The sequence below is a fragment of the Bactrocera neohumeralis genome, chromosome 4, assembly GCF_024586455.1.
Source record: "Bactrocera neohumeralis isolate Rockhampton chromosome 4, APGP_CSIRO_Bneo_wtdbg2-racon-allhic-juicebox.fasta_v2, whole genome shotgun sequence".
NCBI classification, from domain to species: Eukaryota; Metazoa; Arthropoda; class Insecta; order Diptera; family Tephritidae; genus Bactrocera; species Bactrocera neohumeralis.
Window position 1 is genome coordinate 5,620,602 of NC_065921.1, and position 25,258 is coordinate 5,645,859.

General features: G+C 39.4%; 1 protein-coding gene across 2 annotated transcripts in view; it reads left to right on the forward strand.

The window, feature by feature from the left end:
- LOC126757654 (tyrosine-protein kinase RYK) overlaps positions 1–24,369 on the forward strand; it is a 122,905-nt gene extending 98,536 nt beyond the window's left edge. For both annotated transcript variants that reach the window (XM_050471730.1, XM_050471731.1), the window contains exons 8-11: positions 14,395–14,789; positions 14,851–14,991; positions 15,096–15,392; positions 17,533–24,369. In XM_050471730.1, coding sequence (XP_050327687.1) covers positions 14,395–14,789; positions 14,851–14,991; positions 15,096–15,392; positions 17,533–17,644 — 945 coding nt within the window. In that variant the 3' untranslated portion in view covers positions 17,645–24,369. The remainder of the gene's footprint in view (positions 1–14,394; positions 14,790–14,850; positions 14,992–15,095; positions 15,393–17,532) is intronic.
- Positions 24,370–25,258: the final 889 nt, after the last annotated feature.

Consider the following 25,258-nt stretch of genomic DNA (forward strand, 5'->3'; position numbering starts at 1 on the left):
CCAAAGTAATATTAAACTTGCTCTCTACCTAAAACTTTTTTACCTGCAGCTTAGAAAGTTCGGCTATACATCCTTTCTTTAATTTATTTTTTTTTTGTGTTTTTGGTTTCGTGAAATTTTTAATATTTATGTAAATGCGCTGCTAGTCTTACATTATGAAAACGATTAAATTATGGATCTTAAATAACCACTTAGATGTGCTCAAAGCAATTAATTATACATTTTTATCGGCATTGAGGGCATTTAATTTCCTTCTACAAAAACTTTTGCAGCCCCACCCCACAGAAGCCTACCGTCGCAAGCCAGCCAAACAAAGGTCCACACATACGCGCGCATAGCGTAAAGCGAGTTAGCGGCATGTGCAAATCTTACACAATTTCCCACTTGACGGTGGGTTAAGTTTTCAACAAGCGCTTGCCTCACGTCAATTATGCCACTCGAACCCGGTAAATTGCTTTCGAAAAATTTCAACGTCTTGCCTTTTGTTACAGTTAACTTCCTATGGGCTTCATAATTTAAATTGTATAATTTACGCAATGCACAAAATTCTCATAATCCTAGTGGAGGCGGTAAGTGTGCTGACATTACCCGAAATGAAGTGCCTGACAAATATACTTGTACTCGAGCTTACATAATTTTAGGCGTAAAACAGCCTGCACGGAATTCGCCGTAAAATAACTTGTTCCACATAAAATTAACACCTCACCTGTTATGGCAGATTTCAGCGCGCCTTCAAGGTGGCTGCAACCAGAAACCCCCAAAAAGGCGCCGAAGAAAGGGCTACAGCCGGCAACGCACGAAGGATTGCTTGCTTTTGCGCGTACTGTTGAAGGGTTCTGCTCGGCATTCGCATGTTCGCATAGATTTCATTGCTCAAGCACGCTTGAGTGGCACGCTGTTGCGCGCGCTGTCGGTTGGTCGGATTGCGGAGTGAAGCAGTCGAACAACATGCTCGCAGCAAGCTGAGACCTGAGACCTCCAACCGGTTCGTTAGTTTTAGGCAAATTGAAATATAATTGGAAAGCTTTACAGCTCTACGCACGACAGCGTTTCACGCACCGAAGGGGAGGCGTGGCGACGAAAATAAAATAGAAATGTAGCACAAAACAATTGCTGGCAGCAGAAAGAAAGGTGGAGGCAAGCGCCGGCAAAGTACAGTAGCTCTGCAAGCGAAGCGTTGGTAATGAATGTGATGATGAAATGAAACGAGTAATGAAAAGCTGGCGCACACCATCAAGAGCTTAGCGCTGTTTAAGGCGCCTAGGCAACACCTGCCCAATTTCACGTTCATTAAGTGGGCTGCTTGACGGCAAGCGACCATGGGCGCCCCAACACATCTCACCCGCAAGCCCCAGTGTTTATTTTCGTTATTTCTCAACTACTCAACTACGCTGTGTAGGTCTGTGTATATGTGTGTGGCAGATATTTTCCCAGCTGACGCAACGGGTGGCATGCAACCAAATTATATGCATAGAGTTGGGCTTTTGTCTATGACGGAATTTATATTTTGTGTAAACATGCAGCCGTGGGTTGGCGCGCTGCGCACTAGGTGTTGGATGGTATTTCACCGTTTGTATGTATGTTTTTCTCACCAATATTACGCCCTGCACTCCCTGCGCTCCTGCCGGTAGCCATTTATTCCACTTCTGATTTAGCAAGGCACATAATTACTTGTAATGTCAGGGTGACAAAACCGAAATTGTTTGTTGCGCATTGAACAGTGCAGCTGTGCTACGACGAATAACTGTAAACGCACGACTGACACACAAATATCGTGTCAAACCACTCGGGCATACACAATAAAATTACAGCGACAAAGAGTAACGGACATTCACTGTCACTGAATGATTTGCATTTTGACATTCACTCAACCTCGCGCGGGTTTGCTCTCTCTCTCTCTCTCTAATCTCGCTCTATTCATTTTGAAAGCGCTGCGCTGTGACAATCACTTTGATTTTATGGTCCCAAAAGCACATTAAAACACCGTCCGTGCTTTCAAAGTACACCCTTACTCATATAATTACGGCAAAGTTGGAACAATACGATGTAGTGAGGTTATACATATATTCCCTTGACGGCAGAGTGACGTTGGTTACATGCAGAATCAGTCAATCTGATGCTTGTTGGCATTCAATTTAGTACTCAAGCTTAGACCATTAGATCATCGGAGAGGGACATTTCGAGTTGCAGAGCCTTAATATTAGCACGGATTATGATAATTAATGCTGCGATAAGGAATTACTACTAGAGCTTGAAATCAAAATTATGAAATGAGTGTACACGAAATAATTGGACAGCACAAAATACAATACAAATATTTTTTATGACTTTATATTGAGGCTAAACTCGAAGATTTTTCCTATTGCATAATGCGACCTCAGTGCTTGAATAATTCCTCACTATACTTGGTTAGATCATTGATTCGACGTTCCCCCACTTGCTTTTACTTCTAGAAGTTTTACTAATACTACATCTTTAATGGTATCTATTACTATAAAGATCTGATCTCCACACAGGGTCTGTCCGGAAAGTAATAGAACTGAGTCGACTTAAAAAAATTTGTTGAACCAATCGTTACAAATCTTTAAAGGCATTCAAAATGGGTTATTTCTGCGCCTATGCAGCGCTGCCAGCGCGATTTGGTCAGGTAGCTGTTCATATGAAACGCGGTGCGAGCTGGAGCGCTGTCGTGGTGCAACTTCCAATCAGCTGCGATGTCTTGTCGGACCCAATTGACACTTCGTTTGAGTCTCGGACTGATCCACAAATTTTGATAAATTTAACAACTGGGCAATTAAACGAATACTTAGTCGACGGTCAGAGTTCAAAACTTTTCACACTCGAGTCATATTGTCGGTGTTTGTCGAAGTCGCAGGTCTCCCAGCACGGTCTTCCTCAAAGACCTCTTCTTGGCTCTCCGAAAGGCCTGGTGCCCCCGATACACACCAGTTCTTGCTAAAGCAACATCTGTATGAGCCTGTTTGATCTTTTACCGATCTTCACACAGAATTTAATCGCGTACCTCTGCTCTAATGAACGCGTGAAAATGTTTGTCCTGACTCTCCAGGTGCTCAGAGGCAACTGACCAGCCGCTCGTTCGTTAGCTAGGAACGCCTTCTATCGAATCCTGTCGCAGTACATTCGCGACGGAAGAAAATCAATCCTGTTACTTTCCGGACAAACAATTTACACCAAATTTCCTACTTCGATTGATTCGGGAAAGTTCAGAAATGAAAAAACCGAACATACCTGCTCTAATAAAAAAATGATCGTGTCCCAAAAATAGAAACTAAGATCGATATGTCCTCAAACCTGGTTCAGGATAACTTTTCAGACGCCCCAATTTACATACTGTGAGGTCAAAGATAGTCGTATTATATTTCCTAGGTGAATTGCTGACATTTGAAAATGGGATTGATTTTCGATTGTCCAATAGCCAATCCTACTTTAATTCAACGACCATTTCTAGTTATGATAGTGACGGGGAATACTAACTGGTCACTATCTGGTGGCGACTCACGCCCGCCGGATGACAGATCGAGAAGACTGCATTAAATACATCAGGGAAACAATGGAGCATCTCTTGTGCACTTGTCCAGCATTGGCAAGACTTTGCTGTAAGCATCTAGGGTCGCCACAGTATGGTACACTGGAGGCGGTAGCGATAGAGAGGCTGCAGAGTCTGTTAAAATTCGCGCCAAATAATCTCAAATAATTCTAGTAGTCCGATATCGGCGGCGGGTCCGACAAATAAGCAGCGTTTTGATGAGAAAATATCGTAGAGGTGTTCAGAGTAGGAGTTTTTTCATTAATTTCAATTATGATTATGATCCACATAATACCTTAGAGCTTCAATCAAAATTATCAAATCTTTAAGAAAACAAAACTGCCTAAAGCTACATACGAGCAGCTTAAGTTACAACACAAAACAGATCCCTCAAACCTTCAACAATGGCAATCCCTCCATTTGGTTTTAATCAGACACACGTCAAACCCACTTAACCCTGTCAACTGCGACCCGCGTCCACTACGGATCACCACCTCCTTTGACAACAATTGAACTAATAAAACGAAACGTCAAACACGTTTTAAACTTTAACAGGCAGGCGTGAGTGCGTACATAAATTGATTTTAACTGCCTATCAAGAGTTTAACCACTCCTTCAAAGCAACCCCTACTCCTAGCAACGCACACTTACCCACTCTACAAACACCAACACACACATATTTACTGCCAATGTATTGAGCTATAGCTGTCACACTCACCAACAATAAAGGAACGTCCAACTCACGCACACACTTGCATACTTATGTGTATGTGTGTGTAAGTACACACTCACTCGAATGGTTGCGAGGCGCTTGCAGTGACGTGGCCACTCCGACGCATTCTGTTGGACGTTTGCTGTTGCACCCTCTTCAGCAGCAACAAGCGTTGGCAATAAGCGTCAGCTGCAGCATTGCAATTGGAACGCCAAGCTGAATGCATTGGACACACCAAATGTGAGTAGATGTCACATAAAAGCAGACAGCCATATGAGTGCTGCCGCAGGTACAGCCTCCTCTGTATGTGTGTGTGGTTGCATGTAATGTGTCCTTATCTGTGGTCGGGTTGATGGATTAGGTTTTTGTTGGTCTCAACCCACAGAACCATTGCAGTTTGCTAAGTAATAGATGGATAAGAGCATGATGAATGGGTGTAATTTTGTTTTTAATAAAAATAATTTCTGGGAATATGAAAAGACTCATTTATGAATAAAAAGTGGTACTAAAAATATAGCGTTATCAAGCAGTTACCAAGAGACCAATAATGTTCAAGACTTACGCATCGAATGATATAGTTCATCTTTAGCCAGAGAATTTCTGGTACAATGTTCACAATATCCGCAGAGTCCGCACTAAAACCCAACAGTTTTTAATTTCTCTAAGAATTTTTATTATTTTCATTTTACGGAGACGATGCTGTATCAGTTCGTGTAGCACAACAATGGTTCGCTTGCTTCCGTTCAGGAAATTTCGATGTGAAAGATGCACCTCGCTCTGATCGACTTATCGTTGAAAAAGTCGATGAAATTATGTAAAAGATTGACCAGAACCGTCATATAAGCATACATGTCGTCGAACTCAACATTCATCATCAAATAGCTTTGAACCATTTAAAAAATGCTGGCTACAAAAAGTAGCTCGATATTTGAATTGTCTGTGAAAAATTTATTGGACCGAATTAACACCTGTGATTCTTTGCTGAGACGAAATGAAATCGAACCGCTTCTGAAACTAATGGTGACAGGAGACGAAAAGTGGATCAAATACGACAATAATGTGCAAAAAAGATCATGGTCCAAGCGTGATGAAGCTCAACAAAAGGTAGCAAAGCCAGGATTTACGCCTCGAAAGCTTGTGCTGATTGTTTGGTGGGAATGAAAAGGAATCATCCACTATGAGCTGCTCCAGCCTGGTCGAACGATTGATCCCACATTTGACTGTCAACAGCTGATGAGATTGAGGAAGAAATCGAAGAAAAATTACCAGAACTGATCTAGAGAAAGGACTTCGTCTTCAATCAGAACAACGCTAGACCACACACATCTTTGATGACTCGGCAATAACTGGAAGAGCTTGGCTGGAAAGTTTTGATGTATCACCATATAGCCCTAACCTTGCGCCATCGGACTACCATTTGTTTCGGTCAATGCAGAACTCCCTTAATGGAGTAAAGTTGGATTCAAGAGAGGCCAATGAAAATTACTTGTCGCGGTTTTTCGCCAAGAAACCAGAAAAGTTTTACACTGATGGAATAATGTCTCTAGCGAAAAAATGGCAAAAAGTGGTCGACTAAAATTATACATATTTGGTTCATTATAGTTCATTCAAAAAAATGTTGAAGTTTGATTAGAAATACGAAAACACTTTTTCGACTACCCAATAGATTGACCTACTGTTCCTTTCGAATGCTAGATGGAGATCCGAAGTATTCGTCTTTTAGGACGTCAACGCTTTTTGTGAAGTTCAGAAGAGACTTAAATCTACATTTTCATACTTTCATATACTCCATTGAACTGCGAAGCGCTCAGATATCTTAGACGAGTTGTAGGTAAGACCGGACAGAAACAGAGCAGGTATTCCATCGTCTGTCTCAGACTCCGCTGCACTTTGCACTTCCTGCATGTGTCTTCGTTATTAATGTCCATGCGGATTTGAGGCCAGTAAGTTGTCACCTGTCACAAGGCCAACAATCATCCGGCAGTCTTTTCGAGGCTCAAAAACATCTGTAATTACATAATATACATTTATCCGCTTTCCCAAAAATCTCAGTATTAGGGTTAACTGGGTTATCTGTTTATGTTGCCCTTTGCTGTACACCAAATATATACATTTTGTATTATATAAATATGAGAGGGGCTCTCTGAACACAATTTTAGTGTTTAAATGTATGGATTTGGCGTGTGTGGCTGCAGCGTGTGTGGCTGGTGGTGGGGAGTGTGAGTGTGACTGATATTGTAACAGCCGGTACGATTCAAACGACTACTCTTGGGGCATGATATTGGATATGTCATTTCGAATGTCACAACAAACCCATCGAATCTGTCAACTCAACTCAACTCAACGGAGTTATGCCCGAAGCCAAGGCTGCGTCCGCTGCCGGGGTGAGTAGTGGTGCATGTGCAGCACTGCCATCACAGAACGGATAAGCACAGTTGCATGCGGCACTACAAATGTTATTCATTATGGCAAGTACCGTAATCCCCATCTCCCTGAACGCCGCAGGGTAGCGTTCGGTGGCAATTGTCAAAATTTCTAATTTGCGCTCAGCCAGCAAGCCGCAACAGCAAACGACGGCACAAATGCAGGGCACAGTGAGCAGATAAGATTGGCAACAACAACAGCAGCAACAAGCGCAATTACGGTTCCCCAGCACCACCACGCTTACACTAATTACCAACTCGCACAAGTCGTAATCTGCGGGGCCTTGACTTTCGTCGTCCAACCACCCCGCCTTAGCAGCAACACCAACGCACACCAGCCATGCCACTTGCAACTTGTGCGCGACCGGGGCTCCGCTGCTTCGTTGCTTGGAATTGCTCATTAATTTTGAGTTCAGCTATGCTGATTTTTCTATTGCTCGCAGCAATCGCTTTTTGACTCTATTAAAGATTTAAGTTATGACATCGACATACCGCAACAGCGCGACACCGAGCAGCACAACAACTGCGGCAACAGCGGCAGCTACATCGGCTTGCCATGTAAATACGTTGCCACCAAAAACAAAAGCATTGCAACAATAATAACAAACCAATGTCAACCGCAACTGCACAGCTGTTTGACTCCCGCCACACCGCCGTCGCGCGACACTTCGTTTTGCATACATATTTAGTTGGCTCTCTTATTGCCGCTTAGTTGTGTGTTGGTGCGCTTCAGCTCGTTTGGTTGTCGTTAGTCAAAGTTTTAATTACACTTTCACTGTGTTGTCGGTTGACGCCCAGTGTCGCTCGCTTCTTTCACAGCGCCGTCGTTTGTGCCTTCGTTCGGAGCGTCTGTGCGTCTGTGTGTCGCGTTTAGTGGGTGTTGCGGCCAGCCTCTTGCGCTGCTCCACCTCCGTTTCGGTACAAAGCAGCGTATTGGTACTTATTTGGCGACAAAGATTTATCACCAAAGCGCTCCAGCGACACTCCTATCGTCCGCCTGGCTCATCCTCGGCCTCGAAATAAGTTTGCTTTTGTTTCTGTTTTTTTTGCAGCGTCGTTTTGGCGTTTGCCGCTGTGGCTTCGGGATGATAGAGTGTGCATTGTTTCGCTTTAATTGAAATTTTCCTTTGCTGTATATGCCATACAGTTACATAATTTAGACAATGCGTGTCTATACGCAACCGAAAAAGTGAGTTTGCTGGTGGCGAATATGTCATATGTCCCATAAAGCAGAGAAGATACTTCATTTCCGATTTTGATCCCCTTGTAGAAAAATCAGAACCAACCTCTGACCACCCTACGAGTCAATTGCCGTCAAATGGACCTGGACTAACAGTAACTCGTTTTCACGTATTTTAATACACATATTTTTTATCGTTTTCAAAAAAGGCTCCCTTTTATCCACTTGCCTCAAATCATGGCAACGCTTGACCTAACTTCTTATAAGCCTCTTTCCATACACTTGTTATAAGCCTCGGCTCGGATAGCATCCACCATCTTAAAAAAACAAAAAAATGGATTCAAAGGCTCATATCTCGAAATGGATTTTTCATTTTCGAAAAAAGAAAAAAGTCACTGAGAGCCCAGCCTGGCAAATATGATGCCTGAACAATGACTCTCATTTCGCATTTTGCTAAGAACCCAATCGCAAACATTCTAGAATATGAATCGTGGTGAAAAATTCTAAGTTTTCTGCGCACAAATTCTGTCGTGTACGACGAATTGTTTTACGTAGACACCTCTTTGACCATTTGACACTGTGGAACGAGTTCATGGTGAACCATACCACGGTAATCAAAAAAAGGAGCTTTGCTTGTAACTAACTTTGAACTGTATTTTCGGATTTGGCTTATTTTTACAGCGCTATTCGCTAGATTTTTCTCGACGTCACATTCATAGACCTACTAAACGTCTCGTCACCAGTTATGATGCGTTTGATGAATCGAGGGTCCTCAGCTACGTTGTCAAACATCTATTTTGCAACGCCTACGAGACTTCATCTATGCAAAAGATTCAGCTAGTTTGGTACGAATGTAGCATTGACACGCTTCCTACCCAAAACATTAACCGAAATAAATTGAGTCGATCTGTCGTCATCCAATGGTAGGCCCAGGAAACGTGGTATTTCGACGGGGTTGGACCCAAGGGGAAGGGGTGTTAGAAGTGTGACTCATTGCACGCTGGGCATATTTTTGATATATTAGGGTCTATTCTGGATAAGTGGGAGTATAACCTGCTACAGTATCCTGAAACAAGTTGCGCAAAGATCACTCTCGTTTCTCGCAGCAACTCAAGCTCTTCGTCTGCAATGGGTGGTGGTTTCACTACAAGTACGCCATTCACGCAGAGGGAGGGAGTCGGTGAAAGCGTTGATGGCTCCGCTGTGAATGGCGGTCAATGCATGCCAGAAGTTAGTTGCGTCCGAAATCTGGACAGCGTATAAAACTATCGTGGACGTAATTAAGAAAAGACCTCTTAATGCTCCTAGTAGGCAAGTTCGCTCCAAGCAGGTAACTGCTGAAATGATTTCTGCGAAAGCACCCCAGCACAAACTGCTTAGAAAGGAGTTCATTATGCTCCTTAACTGTGAGCATAGGAGCCTCACTATGCAGATGTTCGATGGGAGACATCAAGAGGCATCCTGTCGTCGTCCGCAGTGTAGTTCTGACAAGATTTGAGCATCCTCGTCAGCGTTTCACCTCATCCAGATGACCATATTGGTGCGGCGTAGTTAAAGACCGATGAGATCGTCATTAACAACGTTGCAAGTTTTCCGCATGCGGAAAGTTTTCGAAGACTTCACGAGCAAGATGGTTGTATTCGGGGAAGACAGATTCTCAAAAACATTTTTACAACATTTTCAACGAGTATCCGTGATTCTATTGGGGACACAAAATTTCTAGTGGTCCAAAGCAGCCAGAGAAACTTTTCGCGTAAAAAACAGCTGAGAAACACACACCAATCGACTTATGGAGATCAAATTTCACAGGAACATAAAAAATTATGTATCAATCTAGAAAAATAATCTCCAATTTCGTTGGCGTGCGCAGTTTAAATGGGTTAGTGGAGTCCAACTTGATCAGTCGGTATACCCAGAGAAAATTTGTGTTCCCCTGAAATGTTATTGGAAATCCATCAGTTGCCATAAATTCAAATTATTACTTTACTTTTAACCAGTAAGTTTTTCTAGATATTCCTCTTCAGAAATGTAATATTATATAGTTGCATTAGATACTCCATTTTAGAATAAATGTGTTCGGGTACTCGGCCCATTTGTGTTCGTTGGGTTATAATATATTTATTGCTTTTCAGCTGTTAGTGACAAAGCCGCGCCATTTATAGAGCCGACTTGTTTTTCACGTTTTTGACGCGCTTTTCACCGCAACAATCACCTGCTGAACCTTCGGCTAGCTCATCATTCCCTCCATGCGAACATGGCCAAAGCCATTTAGCTTAACATGGCATAGTGTTGCTCGCACAGCCCACGGCTTTTATCACTTGACTGATGCCGTCTTTTTTCTTATTGTGGCGCAAAGCTATTATTGTTGTAGTGGCAACTTTTTTGGGTCTAGAAAGCCAAAGCTCATTTATTTATTCTTTTTCTGGTCGTCGCACTCATTATTGTAGTTGACTGGTGGCAACAGACAGACGAGTGTTTTGTTTGCTGGCTATTTTGGGCAGTGCCATCATTGTCACCGTTTAAGTAGTTACTACAGAGCTTGCCACAGCCACAGCCACATTGACGACAATTTGCGGCCGAACGCAAATAAATTTTCCTCATATTGCGGTTGTTCGCTTCAATAAATGAAATTGTTGTCAATGTGTTTTTTGTTTTTTGTTTTTCGTTTTATTTTTTCGCTTTGCGGTTGCCACGTACTGCCCGAGACTGAGGTGGCGGTGGTGGTGGCGTCTGCGGTTCACCGTTGCTATGTTGCTATTATCTTGTGCAACAATATTGCCATTTTGTTGTTGCTGTTGTTGGGCGCTGCTGGTGGTATCTTTAATTTTCACGATTTTCTTTTATTTCTGTATCTGCTGCATGTGTCTAGGCACGTGTATGTGTGTGTGTAGGTGCCAATATTGGGCTTGTAGTGTGGAATACAATTAAGCCACATCTCTCGCCCGCCGCGCTGCCCTTTCGCACACTTTTATCTGTCTGCTGCATTGTTTTTTATTATTTCTTTTTTATTGCTCTCCTGTCTGTTGTTGTTATTTTTGTGGTTGCTGTTGTTGTAGCATTGGCATTGTTTTTCGAAAATTGCCATTTGCCACATTGGCAAAGCGGTAATGGCCAGTCCCACACACGCGTAGCCGGCGCGTACGTACGAGCTTGCCACGCGTTCGACAAAAAGCCACACAATGCCAGCGGCCCTGCAGAGCTCACAGCCGTTGCAGGGCAATCTGGCAATTGTTGCCGCTGGCACCGACAGTTGGCGGTTGGGAAATTACGTAATTTTCGCTTGATGAAGATTTACGGCTTGCACAGGCCCAACCACCGGCTGGCAAATTGAGGTGGGCGCTGCCCGTCGGCCATAGTCGCCCGAGCAGCTGCTAAAATAACTACATCCATATGTACAGCGGTGCGGCGGCAAGCAGGCTCTGTACAACAACGTTGGCGGCCACAATGAGATAAGGTTCGCTTTGGTTTCGGCTATTGGCCGTTAGCCGTTAGCCGTTGGCCCTTATTGTCTCTCTTTTTTGTGTCTATTGGTCTTTTCTATGGTTTTGCGGCTTTGGCGGTGCTGAGCTCAACAATGACAACTCTATTTACCTATTCAAAGCTCGGTTAATGCCTTGCAACAACAACAAACAATTAGATAAACAATAACATTCACTAAGCCACAAGGACAAAACTTAATCTAAAAACATTTATGTGAATAAAACACTTAAGCTCAGGCGCATTAATTGAAAAAATCACAATAAAGGCCAAAGTACGAATTAGGCCGAAGGAAATTCGTGATTGTGGTGGAAATTAAAATGTATTCGGTCAATGGCTTTTGTGTGTGCAAGTGTGTGTATGCCCGCCTCAAGCTCATTCCATTGCTATCGACAAATCGTGGTCTGTCATTTCTGCTTTTGCTGCTAATAAATTTGCCATTAAGACCTTTTGTTACTTAGCATAACTAAACACAAAGCAGCGGCGTAAGGCTTATGCTGGAAAAAACTAATTTTAGCGGAATTTTTCGAGTAAAGATAAAAATTTAGTGAGGTTAATTTAATTTTACCACAACTCCGATCCTTGCTACATTTTATTCAAGCATTTCAACTAGGGACCATATGAAGCTCTCAATGTATTTTTCAACGCCCAATCACTGCGAATATCTTGCAACTAACCACCACTGCGTGGAATCATATACTAATAGTTAAGTAACATTAAAGCTGATCTAGAAACTTAACTTAGATTCTTTACCGGTTCCTAAAATAAGATGGAGTTTACAAAAGAACAACAAAACCGCTTTAACTCCCAAATCAGTAAATTAATTTCTCTTGTGTTTGAACTATGGTCTAAAAAATAAAATAGTATTAGTTATATGTATGGAATTGGTTATCTAGCTATATTCCTTACTTTTTGTGTTTAAACATTTTAGTGCCTTATAATAAGGCAATCCTTTCCGAAGCCACCAATTACTCAGAATTATGTACATTGGCGCCATGAATATTCGGCTTTAATCTTGATTACGCTGGTTAGCCAGGTTCAACATATGATTTTTCACGTTTAGAGTTGTCCATTAGGTGCACTTTTCATCAAGAGTTCTTTCGCTTAGCTAAAATAAATTTCTATCAAAATACGATGAATTTCGGGTAAATATTTTCTTCATATTAAAGTAAAGTAAAGTAGTTTAAGAATACCCTGTAAAACAATTTCTCAGTTACAAAGTTATTTGAGTCAAAACTGAGGAAAAACGTTTACTTCGGTTGTACCGAAGCAAATATACCTTTCACAGGTGCATTTCTTTTAGTAACTATGTGTTCAGTTTATATGAAAGCTATATGCTATAGTAATCCGATGTGAACAATTTTTTCGGAGATTGCATTGTTGCCTTAGAAAATAATCCATACCAAATTTTGTGAATATATCTTATCAAATGTAAAAGTTTTCCATCTTCGGAGATTACATTGTTGTCGGACCCAATTGACACTTCGTTTGAGTCTCGAACTGAACCACAAATTTTGATAAATTTAACATCTGGGCAATGAAACGAATACTTAGTCGACAGGGTCGCAGGACTCCCTGCACGGTCTTCCTCAGAGACCTCTTCCCGACCCTCCAAAAGGACATTATTGCTAAAGCAACATCTGGGTAAGCCTTCCTGATCATATCAAACGTCTCTGTCGCAGATTTACCGAGTTTCACACAGAATTTAATCGCGCACCTTTGCTCTAACGAACGCTGCATTTTCGGCTTGCACCACTCATAGAAACACGTCGCGCGAAAATGTTTGTCGAGAGTCACGGGGCTCGGAAATAACTGACATTAGCTAGGAACGCCCTCTACCGAACCAGTCGGTGCGCACCAGTTCCGAAATATAGTCGCAGCGGAAGAAAATCAGTCATAATACTTTCCGAACAAACCCTGTATATCTTTTTTTCCCAATGAACTCATATTTTGACCAAACAAGCCACAAAACAGCGTCTGCGTTCTACTTAGCAAATGATATCCAGAAAAAATTGTTGTACAATGTTCAATATGTTTTCATATAATTTTATGTGAAACCTCGTTTTGAAGTAGTTCTTTAGCGAAAAATTTTTCAAAAAAATTTTATCGAAAATTTAAACTACAAATCTCTAAATTATAGTTTCAGTCAATATTTTGTTGTAGTTCACAAATAACCTATGTAGTATAAAAAGTTTGTTGTCATTAAGAGAATTGGACTGACACTCAGCCTGTGATCCTTCATTAAACTTAAAAAATCTTCCTTCGAAATAGTTTCGAGAGAACTCAGACTGTTATTCTTGCCTATATAAGGGTGTTTTAGAGTCTTAAGAGACTTCATTTTTGAAAACACTTCATTATTTCAACTTCCCGTGATAATCTTAATGCATCAAATCTTTGCTACGGATTAACTAAGTATGAAACATCCGAAGTAATTCCCGTATATCCCGTAACTTCAGTCTATATTCGTGCTAATCTATTTGAACTAATTGTTAGTGAGTGTGTTATTAGGGTTTCATGTGTGTCAATTGCTATTGATTGTTCAGATAGGCGTGACCACGCTGCGTTTGATGTGTGCTTACCGCACTGTCCACAACACCGGACTGTTGGTAATGACGATGAGCATTTGTTTAGCCGGTGGCTTCGACAAATGCAAACGAAAACTTTGAACGCCTCTTCCAGACTGAAGTACAAGTTCATTAACTCGACTATTAAACACACAAGGCCACACCGCAACTTTTCGAAGCAGATAAACATATGCAACTCACGCCAGCAAATGTAAGTGTGTGCGTGTGCTGATTATAATATACTCGCATGTGTTTGTTTACATAATCCACACGCTGGCTCAGGACTGCAACAAATTGATTATCTACTAAATATCGGCACATCAGCATGAAATCCGCACGTCACAATGAATAATGACTGAGTCACCCCACACACATACACATAGTACGCATACGCTGGCTGACACTTTAAGTGCTTAGCACACCCACACACACACGCACGCACTCAATTTTACTTTCCTGTTTACTGCACTTCCCTTCTCCGCTCCTTGCAGGTCTACAGCATGTCCACACCGAAGAGCAGTCGCGGCGGCGGCAATGGCAGCGTTTTCGGTGGCGCTAGTTCCTCCGCCGGCAGTGGTAGTGATCCCAAAGAAAAGCTACGTCGCATACCCAACGTACAGCCGGGCACGCTTATGTGCCAGCACCTTATAAAGGAGGGCACCTACGGCCGCATCTACGCGGGTAATCTCGGTGACTCGTGCGATGTAATTATCAAAACTGTCGTTGATGGCGCCTCGCTGACGCAGGTGGCCTGTCTGCTGCAAGAAGCCTCGACGTTAATCGGTGTGTGTCATCCGAATATACTGACGCCTTTGTTGGCGAACACCGAGCTACCAGGTCCACCCGAGATCGCCTACCCCTATCCGTCCAAGGGCAATCTCAAAATGTACGTTGGCGAGAAATACTCTGAGAGAAGAATATAATTAATATTTTTGTATTATTTATAGCTTCCTACAGAAGTCGCGTGAGCTCAACTCGCCACTTAGCACCCGTCAACTGGTGGAGTTCGGTTTGCATGTGACCAAGGGACTCGCCCATCTACACTCGATGGGTATTATACACCGCGATGTTGCCACCCGCAATTGCTAGTGAGTGTTTATTGTATTCTTTATCGTTTTTCTCTTCCTTTCCATTTAAAATTGTTCCCTTAATACTTCCTTTCTTTGTTCGCTCCCTCTCTCTCTCTTTGCAGTCTTGATATGGATTCCTACGTGAAAATTTGTGATAGCGCTTTATCGCGCGATCTCTTTCCCGACGACTATCACTGCCTGGGCGACAACGAGAATCGACCGCTCAAGTGGATGGCTTTGGAATCGCTACAGAAGAAATACTTCAATTCCTATAGTGACATTTGGACGTTGGGTGTTCTCTTCTGGGAGTTGGCCACATTGGCGCTGACGCCTTTTGAAGAGGTGGATATTTTTGAGTTGAGCGCATACCTCTCGGATGGCTTTAGGTTGGGTCAACCGATCAACTGTCCCGATGAATTGTAAGTATTTTCTATAACAAATCGCAAATTAATTAAATAGTAGATTATGGCTTGATTTGCAGAATCAACCTATTTCCATTGTCGCTCTGAGTTTGAAAAACTTATTTTGAAGATGTCTTCAAATTAATTTCAATCACAATTTTTTATAAATAATCAGCTGCAGCACTAAAACCTACGTCTTTTCATAGATCAACAAGGAAAGGTTCTTAATTTTTTCGTATTTTTATAGAGAAACTGAAGATTGTCATGCTATATCAATATTTTTACCGCTATCAAGCTAGAGAAAAGGTAGGTTAGATAAGATTAGTCAGGACCGCATAGACCAGTTTTCTTTGATGTCTTGCTCTTGACATTTCCTGCATTCTACACGATCTATAAGGCCCTTCTAGCGAAGCCCCCTGGTTCTCAACCAGCAGATTGAGATCAGTGAGTATTGCATCCATGTTACTACAATCTTTGAGATCAAGCGTCAGTAGCCATTTCGAGTATTTTTATATCGATCTATCGTTTTACAAGGGGCTTTTACAGTTTGTACCCCGAAAAATCAAATCATCTGGTTTGACCTTCCTTACCATACTCCTGTCCAGATCACCTTATAGACAACCTTACACCGCTCTCAAGTAGAAGTAAAGTCGCTTGTTCTTGGTGACTCTATACAACCTGCCACCTAAGATGATACCGTTAGCTTGGATCATGGAGTCGCCAAACCGAACTCTGCCGGCTCCTTCTCTTCCCATGTACCGGCGAGGGAGTTGTGTGTGGGAAGAAGCCGTTGGAGCAAAAGGGCAGTGAACTTCTTTAAGGATGGGTCAAAGCTTGGGAGGAAGATTGGTGGATGGGTTTTCTGTCAGGAGCTCTCTATCAACTCCAGCTTCAGACTTTCTGACTATTGCAGTGTATTCCACACCGAGGTTGCAACCATTAAGGTAGCAGTGGGTAGACTGCTTCGTTCAGAGAAGTGACCATCCACCACCCATCAGATAGCAGAGCGGCTATACTAGCCTTGAACTCATTGACAGTGCATTCAGAGCTGGTCAAAAAGTGCCTTGTGATAAGACTGGTATGGCTGCCAGGTCACAGCGGAATCGCAGGAAACTGAAAGCTGATGAGCTAGCAAGAAAGGGCACCCTAGAACCGCTATTAGTAGAATGGGAGTGGATTGGTGCTCCCGTATCCTTCTGTGTTCTACTACTAGGTAGCTGGGCTTCGCGGAAGCTTGGCAAGCGCTGTGCCACCATTGGTATATGCCCAAAGTCCATCGTAAGAGATCTAGTGATCTTTTTGCCCTCAGTTAGGCTTAGATTGAAATAACTAGGCAGTCATATTTTCGGCAGGCCAGGAGAGATACCCGAAACTGATTTTAGTCGCCCAAAGAAATTTTTGGTAGGATTAGGGCGCATTGTTGAATTATGAGGATATTTAAGAGCATTATATAGGATTCTAGGTATCATAACGGATCACTGTTCCAGGATGTCAAAATGAGATCTCTGGTGGCGATTGTAACAGGATCGGTCTTTAAACCTAGCCCAATCTAAAATCAGATACCTTTGAACATATTTTTTTAAGCAGGACGAGCAACTCAAGAACTTTTGATTCAAAGGGGGGTCTATTTTGAAGTTTGAATCGAAGCGGGATTGTCCCCATAGACTTTAGACTTTACAAAGTCTAACAGTGTGATATCACACGATCTTGGTGGCCAATCGACCGGCCCAAAACGTGAAATTATATGCTCACCGAAGGGTTCTCCCTATAAATCCACTGATTGATGCGATGTGTGTGAAGTAACGCCGTCCTGTTAAAACAAAATGTCGCTTCGAGATTACAAACTTAAATTTCAGGCATCAAAAAGTCGGTTATCATGAAGCGATAACGGTCGTTGGTCAAAAAAAAGTTATTGAAAAAAATATCTCTACTATTGATGATTGGATTGGATTGAGAGTGCATTTTATCAAGAAAGCAAGTTCTACAGTGTATGATGTACAAGAGATTTTCTCTCACGAACTCACAGAACAATCGCTTATATAACTTTGACATCGATTAATGATAATATAAAATTCGAGAAAACACTTTTAACTTCCTGATTTTCAGTTTTCATTATATTTTTGTAAACAAGTACCATTTTTTACTTTCCACTTCGCAGCTTCACCGTGATGTCCTGTTGCTGGCTGGAGGATCCCAAGCAAAGACCATCCTTTCCGCAACTACTCGCTTATTTACAAGACTTTCACGAGGACCTGGGCAAGTATATATAAATTCATGCAAAGCTCTTAAAGCGAGGAGTGTGAGAGAGCCTGCTAGGGCAAGGACATTGCCCTCGAAGCGCTGCAAATGTGTAAATAGATTGAAAGCCCGCCAATAAACTTACAAAAAATAGAAAAATCTATCAAATTGATTGGGCGTTTTAAATTCAAATTAGTTAGTTACAAAAATACAACAACAAAAGTTATGCATGTGAATGTAAATAAAAAGCTACACATACACACACAAACACAAATACAACTGCAATTGCAATTGCAGCATTCAATTATGCAATGATTTACAAAACGAAACCGCAAAAACACAAAAACAAATAAATGCAACAAAAAGCTGCAACTAAATGCATAGAGAGAGGAGAGAAAAACATTAAGGTATATTTAATGAAATTAATTAAATTGGGCTGCATAATTTTTTTGATTTATAAAACGTGACCAAACACACACACATACTCATATGTATGTATGCCCGCACATTTATTGTTATTGTATTGATTGTACGCATTATTAAGCGAGTATTTAAATGTATTGTGGTATATTTTTTAAATTTAAGCGAATATATATGTATATGGAAGATATTTTTTACACACCCATTTACTATGTAAGCATTAGAGCAAAGGATGGTATGGCATTTTATACGGTGTAACGGTGAACAGCGCCAGTACATACATAAGTATATGTAAATGAAAAATTGTTGGAAAAAGTGCGAGCAATCGAGCTGATCGAATAGTGAAATGAAACACTGGTAGTGAGCAACAACAGCAACAACTAGTATATTTCAATATTTACATATGTACGTGGATATAATATATATACATACACACACTTACATATATACATATTTGTATTATATTATATTTACAAAATAGCTATTTATCTATAGTTAATATTTAAAATCCGCACACACACATGCAAACACATGTTACTGTATCTGTGTAAATTGACACAGAGAGCGAGAAAAAAATTGGAAAAAGAGCGCAACAAGAGCACAACACAATAGCTGCAATTGTGCTGAAGTTTAAGTAAATTTAATAAATGTTATCGACAACAAAGGACCCTGGAATCGTAAAGCATAACGACAAAGGGATAAATTCGTTGTTAACTTATTGTAATTGTATGATATTAACTCAATGCCATAGCGAAATTCACTTAACAAACACACCTGCCATCAGCAACACACACACACTCACACACACATACTGCCATTAATATAGAAAACATAGTGCAATAAACCGCGAAAGGTCAAAAGCAAAAGCAATTTCATGTCGATAGAACTTTTTTTTTATTTTTTATTATGTTATCTTCTGAGTACTTTTGTACGCACAGTTACTTTTATTAGTTAATTTAGTCATACACTTATTTACATATAATTCATGCATGAATGCGCACTTTTACGTACACAACATACAGTGGCTCACAGCTTTTTTCGTGCAGCTGCAAACTTTTGGCCTTTAGCGAAAGAAAACTACTAATGATATCAAAAAGATTTAAATGCAGAATTTTTATAAAAGTATTTTTTATTTGAGCAATAACTTAATTTTAATCTATTTGAGTGTTTGTGTTATTAGTTTAGTAAAAATACAAAGTAAATGAATATTTCAGACCACTGCTTGATTCGTGCACTGTCAACAGCTTAAGAAAAAACTTCTATGAAACTGCTTAGTATTTCGTAAGACCTCAACAACATGTTTTTGGGTAGTTTCCCCTGGAGATCTTATGCCTTTCCTCGACTGTTGCAGTTTTTAGTTCGTTCACATATCTTTTTCGTGTCGCCTTGTCCAAAATTGCTCACAAATTTTCAATGGCATTTAAGTCAGGAGATTGTGGAGATGGTTACATGAGGTGTGAACAGTTCCAAATCAGCCATAATTACACAATCGCCGATTTGTGCTTCGGATCATTATAAGATAGAAAACACACACCGCATGGAGAAGAGAGTGGCTAGAGAACTTGCAACATGGAACATCAAATTCCAGAACACCTGATTCTAGATTACCCGTCAGTTTGTAGAAGCAAGCTCAAGACCTTAAGATCCATCACCTCAGTCGCGCTCAGCAAACCCTTGAAATTATTATGAGGACAGGAGAGGACACAATAGATCAAAAATCGCAGTGCAATGCCTCACATGTTGATCTTCCAGTATCTGTTTGTGCACAGCATCAATAGTTTCCGAAACAGAAACTAATTTTGAGCGACCTTCACAAAGTTCAACTCGGAGTGATCTACCACCTCGACTGAATTCATCATATCATCGATAAACACTGGTCTTTGATGGAGCTTCATCGCCATAAATTGAATTAGGTTCATCGATGCGCTGTTGCAGGGTTAATCCTCGTGGAGGCTTGTACAAAAATGTTTGCGAGTTAATTCCATTTTTTGGTCGAGATGAATATTTTATTTTACTGTAAAGAACACAAAAGCACTCGTATAACAAAACGTTCTGTATAACGTCAGAAATATCAAAATTTACGATAAAGTTTTAATTCCCAATAACGGCTTCCAAAGTAGTCGCTTTTTTTGTGAAAATTTTACACGTCAGAGTTGCTCAAAAAATCGAGCATTTTATGAAATATTTTTCCTTCGATCATTACCTTTCAAATATTACTAAAAGGGTTGTGTGAAAATATTAGCTCGAATAGTCAGCCCTTTCGGATAATTTTTCTCACCGACTCCGAAAACAGCGTTTCCAAGTTTTGGAAGCCGATTATAACATATGTACTTACAAATTCTTTCATATATCGGAAAATATTGCCCGATGAACTTAACATTTTCTAAAAATATTCTTAAGTATACATTTGTACATTCGATATATAGTATAGACTGATAGTTAAGGAAGACGAACTTTGGTCTGCTATATATAAACAAAAATTCGATGTTTTGATTCACAAGTGGATAAAAGCTTTTCAGTTAGAGGGTTCTTTATTAAATGATTTTTCAGCTACGCTACGTTTTTCCTACTGGGTATTTAAGACTGAACTGTCTATACAAACACATACATATGTATGCGCCACTAACACACACCAACTCTGCCACTTCGCCACCATATCAAATCGGGCGATGAGACGATAATCACCGTCTAAGCGCATTTCGATGTATTTCTAATTCACACTGCGATTTTATTTAGTTTTACAAACAAACATAGAAATATTCAAATACATATGTATATACGAACTTAAATACTTTTGCAACACTAACGGTAGTTCAGAATACAGGAAGCAAAAAACTTGAATGCAATACACAGATAACAGATACAATAGAAAATACAGAATAGCATGAAAGCAACTAAACAGACAAAGGAAGAAAATAAAAACTCGAACACCGAAAACGAACATCTGCCACGCCCATATCACGCAACACACACGCACACAAACAAATCAAAGCCAACAAAACACTTATAATTGAAAATAAATTATAACAAATGAGGCAAAAAGCGAAAGAAAAATGTATTAAGTGAAAATGAAAACAAAAACAAAAACAAAAAAAGCATGATAATGGAAACGAAAACGATTTGTGATTGTGTCAATGTTACAACTAATTGTATTTTAATTAACTTAATAAAACATTAAAGTTGCAAACAAATAGGAAAATAATAACGCTGTGAAAGCAAAGCAAAAACAGAAAACAAAAATAAAAACTAAAACAAAAACTACCAACAAACAATAAAACCAATGAAATACGATTAACTTACGAAAAGCAACAAAAATTCTACTCGTACTATTTGTATATTTGTATATGTCTTCATTTCACTCTAAGTGTTCTTTGTCCACTTTTGTACACGCTCACACACTCTTAATAGGTATGATGACCAAGTGAAAAAACCATCTTACATACCGACATGTATACAAACATACATACATACATACATACAAACATACTAAATACACACATTCAATGCTAATAACTGTACTTGTATACGTAACTCTGTATTTGTATGTAACTGTATACGTAACTGTAACTGTAACTTTAACTGTACTTGTAACTTGTATTTTGTAACTGTATATTCCAATAGCTCATCAAATCAGCTCACTCACTCCATCACTCTCACTCCATCACTCACTCACTAAACGCTCTCACTTAAAACACTTTACTTATGCAAGAGCAGCCTGTGCAAAAACCGCGCAGAAATATTTAAAAAAGAAAATAGCGAGTAATTAAATAAATTATGCCGAACCAAAAATCAAGTCTAAATGTAATTTCAACTCTAAAACCCCTCATCAACGTCCCTAACAGCGTAAAAAAGAGCAAACAAAACTATTACTAAAATACTTAAAACTAAGCGGAAGTTGAATCAGCACGAACTGCAAGTTCTTGAAGCTACTCTCGTACTAAAAACACATGAAAACAAAATCACCAAAACAATACGAAACGAAACGAACTTGAATTATTAAACTAAACTAAAATTTTCAAAAACTTTCATATTTGTCGCTATAAACTTAAGATTATGATGCGAATGCGGACTTTGGTGTTCACAATCTTTGGCTCAACTTAATTTTTCTGTAAGTTCAATCACAACAAAATCGAAAAAACACACGCGATTTACAAAGGCAGACAACCAACATTTCACAACTAAATGAAGTACATCATAAGTGCATACTATATAAAAAATCTATATAAAAATATAATAATGATTTTTGAAATTTGTTCATGTTTCATTCGAAATTACTACTTTCATCGGCGGCAGGTCTTTTTTTAAAGTTATTTTATCTTTTCTACTAGCGTTATGAAACCGATCTGAGTTCGGAAAAGTTTCTTTTTTTCTTTTGGACGATATCTTTACACACTTTGATATAATTAAATTTTATTAAACACTTCAAAATTATTTGAAATCAATACAATTCATAAAATCTGAATCCGGTTTCAGAGCTAATTCGAGAATATATAAGACTTTCTTCGAAAATGGTAACAGCTGTATTCGATTCGCCAATTCTCTGCTCGCCTTCTTTGCGCGTTCAAAACTAACAAATTACTTACCTTTTTTAGCGCCAAAGAAAGAAGCTATACGTCAAAAAACAGGGTCACGTCAGAAAACATGGTTACAACGCAAGTTCTGCCACTTTCTTTAAACAACTTGTTTGTTCGATTCGCTACTCTCCAAAGCTTCGAATCGAAGAAAGCTAATATGAAAATTAGAACATTTCTATAAATTTTGATAAGAAAATGTAATAAGATCTCTAAATTGTTCCAAAAAGGTTGTCATTTTGGGTGCACAGCATTTTGGGAATATCTTCTCTGCAGTTACAAACAAGTTTATTAAATTAGTTGCCAAATTATACGAGCAGTAGGATCAAATATAACTTAGATTGTTTTAGATCAGTTATATCCATGCCAATTATTTCAAACTGACGTGCTCGATATATAACGTAGGATTCTTGAAAGTACCATCTTTATTATCTTTTGGGAGTCCAGCTTTGGCACACATCATACCCAAAACATTAACGGAAATATACAAAACATTAGCCAAAAATACGAAACTATTAACCAAAGTGATTGACTCGATCAATACGAGAGGTTGAGATCCAGGACGAGTTGAGATTTGACAAACTTCGTACCCAAAATAATAACCTAAACACTCAAATCATTTACCAAATACCCAAATCACTAACCAAAATACCCGAAACATTAACCAAAATGATCAATAAGAGATGATCAGGTAGACTCCCCAAAAAACTTCTAGAACATTTTTAATGATTCCGTAGACTTTAGAAACAAAATTTTTTTTCATATCAAAAATCGCCAGACACACTATTCGCGTCGTATATAAAAAGGTGGAACCAATCTGGAAAAAAATTTCGATTCGGTTTGTGCGCACAGTTTAAATGGACCAATCTGAATAAAATTTGATCAGATGTTAGATATTGTCATAATCTTAAATAATGGAATTTAGTGATGATTAACTGATTCTTAGCTAGACCGGGCAGTCCGCAGCAAAGGAAAAGTGAATTTTTATATTTAAACTGTTAAGTTCTGACCTACTTTTAGCTTAAGGCATGTGATTAATTTCCCGAAAATAAAGGTATGCGATTAGTTTCTCTAAACAAAGCGTTACTACAAATAGTTTACGATTTCCTTTGGTACATTATATACTTTGGTCTATTATATTTGTCAGCTGTCTATAAATTTACTTTTTTAATGAAAAGTATTTAAATAAAAGAATTACACGCAAAATCTACTGCCAGCTAACTAATTCACAAACTTAATGACCTACTATTCAATTGTTTGGCTTTCGCAGCAATTAAATTTCATCCAACATTCATTCTGGCGATTTATTTGCGCACTGGTTGAATGAAAATGCAGCAAATTGCTCGGCTGAAATTGAAAATATTGCCATTTTATTTCAGATATTAGGTATGCTAGGTATGTACATATGTATGCGCTTGCAACACACACAGTCATACGCACATACACACTTATACACTCATACGCACACAAAGGCATATTTTTGAAAGGCCACATATTCGCAATTACCGTAATCGCATAAGAGAGAAATCAAATTAAATGAACATAGAATCGCAAATCAAAAATATTTGCGCTGAAATGCAAGAAACAACTGTCCAAAATGGAAGAAACAAAAGAAAAGCAAAATAAATAGGGTAAAAAATATGTGAAAAAAATATGAAGATAACAAAAAACCAAAAAAAACAACAATGAAATGAAATGAAAAATGTTTGAATGTACGAAATGAATAAACAATTGATATTTTGTTCCTTTACTGAAAATAATGAAAACCCAGGCTTTTTATTTGCAATTCAAAATATGCCGCTGCCGATAACTCCAACCAGATTGGAGATGGTTGGGAAAAGATATCCGAGGCGCCCACAAGCAAGTAAGTACAATCACATACAAATCAAACGCACATAAATTTAGCTATTAATATGTATGGATGCGCTATCTAAACAATGTGAGGAATGTATATCGAGCATTTGTATGTGTGTGTGTGTGTTTGTGCATTTACAAATTGCATTGTGCCGGAAAAATATTTTCTTAATTATTTCAAAATATTAATCATCCGTACGGTCGACAATTTATCAAACCGAAAAATGTACCAAACTTGCGTTTGTGTGTATATGTGTATGTATGTAATAATTTTATTTTTGGCCTATAACCAGAAAATCAATTTACTTCATTTCTTTTGGTTGCCTCACTTCCTTCTGGGCCCACTCGACTTAAGGGAAAAGGCATATCTGTGGCAGTACACACACATCTACATTAACACACACACACACACATTTGCTTTTAAATGTATTCGATGCCATAACATTAGTCAGTCAAATAGTCACTTTACAGCCCTTTTCATACACACACATAGACACAAACACGAAACTCCTTTGGACTCTCACGCTCTTGAGAAGCCATTTTTTATTGTAGCTCTAACTGTAGCTGTGTGCGTAGCCAACAACGAACTCAACAAATTTTTGTGCCTAAGTAAATGAAGTCGTTCAAAGTAAATATAATGAAGACAACAAATGCCCGCAAGGCTTTGCACATAAATCTCAGCAATTTGCCATTTATAAATGTAAACAAATTGTTTGTGTACATATCGTATTGTATTGCACAGTCGTTTGTAGTCGACTTTAAGGCGCACACTGTATTCAGCATTAATTTTGTCGGCATAGC